At 35.4% G+C, this 8287-nt stretch overlaps 1 protein-coding gene across 10 annotated transcripts in view; it reads left to right on the forward strand.

The window, feature by feature from the left end:
• Nucleotides 1–8287, forward strand: part of ANKRD12 (ankyrin repeat domain 12) — a 155442-nt gene that overhangs the window by 46575 nt on the left and 100580 nt on the right. For all 10 annotated transcript variants that reach the window (XM_017543936.2, XM_017543931.2, XM_017543939.2 and 7 more), the window contains exon 3: nt 3632–3779. In XM_017543936.2, the coding sequence (XP_017399425.1) occupies nt 3632–3779 (148 nt within the window). The remainder of the gene's footprint in view (nt 1–3631; nt 3780–8287) is intronic.

An 8287-nucleotide genomic window follows, 5' to 3' on the forward strand; every position in this document is an offset into this window, starting at 1 on the left:
GAGAAATAGCTCCTATACCCCAGAGCCCACTGAAATTATTCAAGGTAGCCAATCCCAAGCCTGCTTATTCTGCTTCACACTTTCTTTCCTGTGGAAACTACAGTAAAGGCTCATGCTCACATTTCACCTTTCTTTTACCTCTTCACCAACCACTCTGGTGCTTCCCCATGTGGTCTGGAGTGGCATGATGTGGCATGGCATGCCTCCCACCCCTTGGAACTATGAGTAACAGTCTTTTCCATAGCAGTAATATCCTGATCTGTTGGTCTCACTGTATAATAGAACCTACATTTTAAAACAACCTTATAAGCAAAACACTTGTCTTGAAGCTCCATTTCATTGACAGAAGTGAAAAATAGCTCAAGAATTTTACTTGAAAGCTTGGAAATTGATCAAGAATGAATGTAGAATTTATTGATATTATTCTTGCCACTGTCTTCTTGCCATCGTATGGTTTTCTTTAATCTTTTGATAAAATGAATTAAGATATTTTCTGTCATTGAACAATCCTTGCATTCTCTGGGTGAGTCCTGCTTGATAAGACACTGAATTTAGCTTGATAGTCTGTTTAGGATTTTTGCATTTATATTCATAAGTGGATTTTTATACTTTTGTATCTTGTGCTTTTTTGGTGTCAGTTTCATTTTAGACTTTTAAAATGAATTGGGTAACTTCTAAACTCTCTGTGCTCTGGTATATATATGAAATGGGAAATACCTGTTCCTTGAATTTTTTTTTTTTTTTTTTGGTTAAAACTCTATTGTAAAATTCTCTGGAGTAGGTGCCATTTTAAACATACGTTTCACTATGGATTTATCTTTTTTTTTCCTTCTTTATTTTTAGACACAGAGTCTTGCTCTGTCACCCAGCATGGAGTGCAGTGGTGTGATTATAGGTCACTGTAGCCTTCTCTGCCTCAGCCTCCACAATAGGTGGGACTCCAGGTGTGCACCAGTGTGCCCAGCTAAGTTAAATTTTTTTTTTATGGAGATGAGATCTCACGACGTTGCCCAGCCTGGTTTTAAACTCCTGCCCTCAAGGAATCCTTCTGCCTCAGCCTCCCAGGGCATTGGGATTACAGACATGAGCCACTGCAGCCAGCCTGGTTTATTGTTTTCTATGGTAATTGGTCTATTCTGGTTTTTCCTTCCTGTCATCCTGTCATGAACCAGTTTTTAGTAATGCATATATTCCAAGAAAATTATCCATTTTTCCAGGCCATAAGTTTTTTAATAGTATAAAAATTGAATCATATAAAATTGAATACAGCAATTTTTTTTTTTTGTTTTTGGAATACAGGATCTCCCTCTGTTATCCAGCCTGGAGCACAGTGGCGAGAACATGGCTCACTATAGCCTCAATCCTTCCAGCTCAAATAATCCTCCTGCCTCAGCCTCCCAAGTAGCTGGGGACACAGGCACATGCTGCCATGCCTGGCTAATTTTTAAATTTTTTATGGAGACGAGGTCTCCCTATGTGGCCCAGACTGGTCTCAAACTCCTGGGCTCAAGTAATGTGCCGACCTCGGCCTCCCAAAGTGCTGGGTATTACAGGTATGAGCCACCATGACCAGCCAACAGCATTCTTTCATAACTTTTTAATATTCCCTCTATACTTGTATTCAGGCTCAATCTCAGTCTTTATTATTTTTATCTTTTCTCTGATTTTCATTACTATATTCATTTTCATTGTTTATTCATTTGCTCTTTTAGAGTCATCTTTTGGTTTTATTGCCACTTAAAAAAAAAACATTATTATGCCCCTTTTTCTTCCTCATCCCTCCTTTATTTTTCATCTTGGGTTGAAAACTGGTATGTTTTGTATTCTGAATCTACTTTTCATTTGCTTTTGAGAATTTCTACAATCATGATAAACACCACTTATTATCATAACTTGGAGAATGTTTTTTTAAGATCTCCTGCTAAGGCAGTGTGGCCTAGTTCTCAGTATGAAGCATATTTCTCACAAAGAAGTTGTCATACCCCAGTTTTAGATGTGCCATATCAATTTGGATGTTTGGTTATAGGAGTGAACTTTATAATAGCTGTGGATCACTTCACCTGACTGGGCGTGTACACAGTATTTTTATTTGGTATATCATTCTTTTTCTAAATTGAATTATGAATCCATTTCTGGTTTTTTCATGTAAGAAATAGGGTTGTAATCTTCTACTGGCCTAGATAGATTATTCTTTGGTTTCTGTAATCCTTACATATTTTTTTCTTTATTGATAAAGAATAGTGGTTCTCAGACTTTAGTATGCATCAAAATCACATGGAGGGACTATTAAAACAGATCATTAGGCCCTAGCCCCAGAGATTCTGATTCTGTAGGTCTGAGATGAAGCCTGAGATTTTGTATTTCTATTAAGTTTCCAGGTGATCCTGTTACCTCTAGTGCAGAAGCCATTTGAGAATTACTGATAGAGACAGTTTTACTGATTGATTGATTGATTCAGACACAGAGTTAATGTTCTTCTTGCCCAGGCTGGAGTGCAATGGCGAAGATCTCGGCTCACTGCAACCTCTGCCTCCCAGGTTCAAGCGATTCTCCTGCCTCAGCCACCTGAGTAGCTGGGACTACAGGCACCTGCCACCATGTCTGGCTAGTTTTTTTCTATTTTTCGTAGAGACAGGTTTTCACCATATTGGCCAGGCTGGCCTCAAACTCCTGACCTCAGGTGATCCACCCACTTTGGCCTCCCAAAGTGCAGGGATTACAGGCATGCAGCACATGCCCAGCCAGTTTTATTTTTTTAAATAAAATACCATCAGTTTTATTCAATTCAGAATTGCTTCTTAAAATTTACATATTCATTGGTGCTACATCTAGATATAATGGTTCTATTCAAGATATTTTGTTTTAAAATTGTTATTAGAAGTACCATTCAACCTAGAAATCTCATTTTCCTTTACCTAAAGGAATATAAATTGTCCTACCACAAAGACACATACATGCATATGTTCATTGCAGCACCACTCACAGTAGCAGATACATGGAATTAACCTAAATGTGCATCAGCAGTAGACTGGATAAAGAAAATGTGTTGTATATACACCATGGAGCACTATGCAGCCATTAAAAAGAATGAGATCATGTTTTTTTGCACTGCAACATGGATGGAGCTGGAGGCCATAACCCTAAGCGAACTAATGCAGGAATAGAAAACCAAATACCACATGATCTCATTTTTAAGTGGGAGCTAAACATTGAGTACACATGGGCGTGAAGGAAACAGCAGTCACTGGAATTTACTTGAGGGTGGAGGGTGTGAGGAGGGAGGGGATCAAAACTGCCTATCGGGTACTATGCTTATTAACCTGGGTAATGAAATAATCTTTACACCACACCCCAGTAACATGCAGTTTACTTGTATAACAAACCTACACATGTACCCCTGAACATAAAATATCAAAAATAAATATAAATAATGTTATTAAATAAGAGTAGGGAAATGTGAAACAGGTTAGAAAAAATGTGCTTGTTGAAGCTGGGTCTTGAGTATATTGAATACAGTGATACGTAGTACCATCTCTATTTTTGTGTGTGTTTGAAATTTTCCTTAGGGGTGTCTATACTGTATTGCTTAGCTAATATTGATATAACTTTACTCTATTTGAATTTTTAATAGAGTAAAGACAAGATTGCATCCTACAGCAAAACTCCAAAAATTGACCGAAGTGATGTGAGCAAGGAGATGAAAGAGAAATCATCCATGAAACGTAAACTTCCTTTTACCATTAGCCCATCAAGAAATGAAGAACGAGATTCAGATACAGGTAGAATAATTTGCTGTTCTCTGGTGAAATCTTACTCATTCTTTAACTGTGATTTTTGTCTTTCATACACCACTCCTCTTGATACCCATTCATAGAGAAATATTTGTATTTCCCTATTTCAAATTTATCATTTTGAGGCAGAAATTCATCTATCATGCCAAGTGTGATTTCTAACCAGATAAAAACAATTTTCTTTATTCCTTATTTTAATGTATATTATGAATTTCTTTATCAAGAAACTAATTTTTGGGGGGAGCATTCAAATGAATAAAATTTACTTAGTGATAAGAAAGCATTAGGGTATGTAGATTTGAGAAAAAGTTGTTGAGTTTAGATTCAGAAATGAATTAGAAACATGTAAATCTCTCTCACTCTCTTTCTCTCCCACCCTTCCCCCACCCCTAACTACCCAAGTGCTTTTCATTTGTTTCCCAAAACTCTTACATACCAGAAATTCATACTTGAGATCAGCCAGTTCCAATTATTCATAACAGATGAGATTCTTATTATTGCTATGTAATAAATTACTAGGTTGTGTTTTAGCCCTGAACTAGCCAGTTTTGAAACTGATACAAACTTGAATATATGTGTTTACTGTAGTTTTAGTCATTGCAGGAAATACTAATAATGAACTGTTCTTAAAAATGTCTTAGCTTCATTCAGAGAAAGTATTCCGTTCTGAGTTTACGTACATAGATTATATTCTGCTTATATCTATCTAGTCATTTTAATTGTCAGTTCAGAAGTGATCTTGACTCTGGAAACTGAAAATACTCATGAAGATTTTTGAAACACCCTGTACTAACATAGCTTTAGAAAATCGTGTCATATACACTTTTCGTAGCCAGGTCGTCTTTTGTGTATTTTGCCGTCGCTGTTGTGTGAATTAGAAATTGTTCTTAAACACTCATGACATTTTTAAACTTTGAAGATTGCTCTTTCTTGTAGTGATTAGGAAATCATGTTTTTTCATTTTAAGCTACGCTGGTTTCTTTGAGAGATTCAGAATCTTTTTTTCTTCCCCTGAAGCATCCTAAGTGATATTCTCAAGCTATTACTAAGTCACTTAGCTGAGAAGAAGGTACTTATGTGCCTTTGGATAGCTATTTAAGATCTAACCCTTCTCACATAGTCTTGTTAAAAGTTTCTTTGCTAGTCATTTTTAAATTACTTACATTACTCGCGTTTTGTTTTCCAAAATTTCTGATAGTTGTTTGAAAAGGGGATTTTGATAAATTAAAAGAATATTAATGTTTTTAAGGAATAAAGTTTCAAGATAATAATCTTTCCATGAAAGCTTTTGTCATTAGATCAGATGGATTATTTTTCTTTATTTAGAATAAAATTAAGGACAAAATGTTACTTAGGAAGACACAAAATTTCAGCATTGAATAAATGTAACCAATTCATATTTCTAAAATTGAGTTATATACATATTTCCCCGTTATATTTTTTCTACTGCTGAACTTGTTGGGATATTGCAACTCTCTATAAGACTGTTTTATAACACTTACTCTTCCATTTGAAAAGTTACATGTTGTCACCAAACAAAATTTTGATGGATTTGAAACACAATTGACCCTTGAACAGTGTAGAGATTAGGGTGCCAACACCCTTCTTCCCCCCACCCCCCTTCTTCCCCCACACGTACAAATGTATCTTTTGACTCTCCAGGTACTTAACTACTAATAGCCTGCTGTTGACAAAAGCCTTATCAATAACATAAACAGTCAAGTAACACATCTTTTGTATGTTAACGTTCTTTTTTTCCTTCTTTCTTTTTTTTTTTTTTTTTTTTTTTNACAGAGTCTTGCTCTGTCTTCCAGGCTGGAGTGCAGTGGCTTACTGCAGCTTATTGCAACCTCCGCCTCCTGGGTTCAGGCGATTCTCCTGCTTCAACCTTACGAGTAGCTGGTGTTACAGGCACCTGCCACCACGCCCAGCTAGTTATTTTGTATTTTTTAGTAGAGACGGGGTTTTACCATGTTGGCCAGGCTGGTTTTGAACTCCTGACCTCAAGTGATCCACCTCCTCGGCCTCCCAAAGTGCAGTGACTACAGACCTGGCCTGTTTTTTCTTTACTAAGCCTTACCTGAGATGATATATGTTATTATATACTCTACCCTTTAAAGTAGCTAGAGAAAAAAAAGTTACTTAAGAAAATCATAAAGAAGAGAAAATGTATTTACCGTTCTTTAAATGGAAGTGGATCATTATAAAGGTCTTCGTCCTCATCGTCTTCACATTGAGTAGACTGAGGAAGAGAAGGAGTTGATCTTGCTGTCTCAGGAATGCAGAGAGGCAGAAGAAAATTCCTGTGTAAGTGGATCTATGCAGTTCAAAATCAGGTTGTTCAACGTCAAGTATATTTATGTTTTTGGTAGACTTTATAAATTTTATTAAGTAATAGGTGAAGTTTTTGGTTTTACATATCACACACAATGAAAACATTAAGGACAACTTCCTTAATGTTTGAAAACATTAAGTGATAAGGAAACATTAGTATATGTAGAAAAGGTGTTATTTACAATTCGAATATCTTTATATAATTTTTAAAAATAAAGGATTGAGTACCATTAAGTGATATTTCCCATATGAAAGACAAATAAAGCATTAGACTTTATATTTGACATTGACCTTGTTTATGTGGTATGCTGTATTTTAAACTATCACCTGAAAGTGTGACGATAAAGATACAGAAGGGAGAAATATTTACAGCATATATCAAAAGCCTTAATATATGTGTTAAAAATCTCAAGTGGGAAAAAAAACCCTCAAAAATGAGAAAATGGACCAAAAAATACAAGCAGGTAGTTGAGAACAACAACTGTAGTTGTCAAAGAAATACATAAAAAAATACATCAATAGTAATCAAAGAAATACAATTTATGATGAATGACAAAATTGTTTTTGGTCTGAATCATCCAGTGGTTATGGGTTGGATATAGGAATTTGCTTTAGTGGGTCTAAATTATAGAAATACTTTGTTCAAGGTAAATAGGACAATGTATATAAAACATCATTTCTTAACGTTTGGCTAATTTTTTTCTTTTGGCATATATTCTAATAATAACTATTATTATTTTGAGACAGATCTCACTCTTGTCACCCAGGCTGGAGAGCATTGCTGCCATCTCAGCTTACTGCAACCTCTGCCTCATGGGTTCAAGCGGTTCTCTTGCCTCAGCCTCCTGAGTAGCTTACAGGCCTCTACCACAACGCCTGGCTAATTTTTATATTTTTAGTAGAGACGGAATTTCGCCATATTGGCCAGGCTGTTAACTCCTGACCTCAAGTGATCCGCCTGCCTCAGCCTGCTGAAGTGCTGGGATTACAGGAGTGAGCCACCATGCCTGACCGCTAATAAATAATTATCAATGAGAGCAAACATTTATCTCTAAGGATGTTTATCTCAGCTTTCTTTATAATAGCAAAAAAAATCAGGAAAATTGTGTTGATTTATACAGGATTTGTGAAATTATGTTAAAGTCAATGAGGAAATATGATTTTTTTGCTCTTAAAAATAATGTAGTAAGACTGGGCATGGTGGCTCACTCCTATAATCCCAGCACTTCAGCAGGTAGATCACTTGAGGCCAGGAGTTTGAGACCAGCCTGGCCAATAGAGTGAGACCCTGTATCTACAAAAAAATTTAAAAATTAGCCAGTCTTGGTGGAGTGCGCCTGTAATCCCAGCTACTCAGGATGCTGCAGTGAGCTGTGATCATGTCACTGTACTCCAGCTATAGGAGAATACATAATGTGGAAAGATGATCATGATATTGGAAGTAAAAAATTAGATTATGAAACAGTATGTGCTGTTTGCATTAAAATTGTAATTTGTATATTTACATTTATTGTATATATGTGCACACATGTAGATTAACATGCATATGGGGTGTATATTAACACACATATGGAAAAATTAAGACTGTCTAAATATAAGACTTTTTTCACTAATTTAGGAACTAAACCTTTTAGATGTGTTTTGGGTACAGAACAAAACATAAATGTTAGAAACCTTGACTTAAGGAAATTATAGAACAAGAAGTAGAGAATAAGGAGAAAGTATATCATCTTATCTCTTGTAAGCAAGGGATTAATTGATATTATCCAAACTAAAGTATAGAGTTTCTTAAAATGATTACATAAACTTTTCAGTGTTCCTGTATTTAAAATTATTTTATATTTTTGTTTCTATTTTATAGTGTACAGTATCTTTTATAAAGAAACAATGCCTTTAGTTTTTTTTATGTTAGATTAAAATAAAATTAAGCCTTTTATTTCAAAACAGCATATGTATGTTATTTTCTTGTTCTGACATAAATGTATTACTGCCTGTACTAGTTCCTTGCGTTAAATTTAGAGGGATGCTGGGAATGGTGCTTGCCAGAGGTTAACACTTCATTTCTTGGCTGTGGGATATTTATTACTTTCTTCTTGATCCTTTTTGTATGGCTTGAATTCTTGAAATAAAGGACATATGTTACTTTTATAAAGCCACTACTT

Source organism: Cebus imitator, unplaced genomic scaffold (genome assembly GCF_001604975.1).
Source record: "Cebus imitator isolate Cc_AM_T3 unplaced genomic scaffold, Cebus_imitator-1.0 Scaffold162, whole genome shotgun sequence".
In the NCBI taxonomy this organism is placed as follows: Eukaryota; Metazoa; Chordata; class Mammalia; order Primates; family Cebidae; genus Cebus; species Cebus imitator.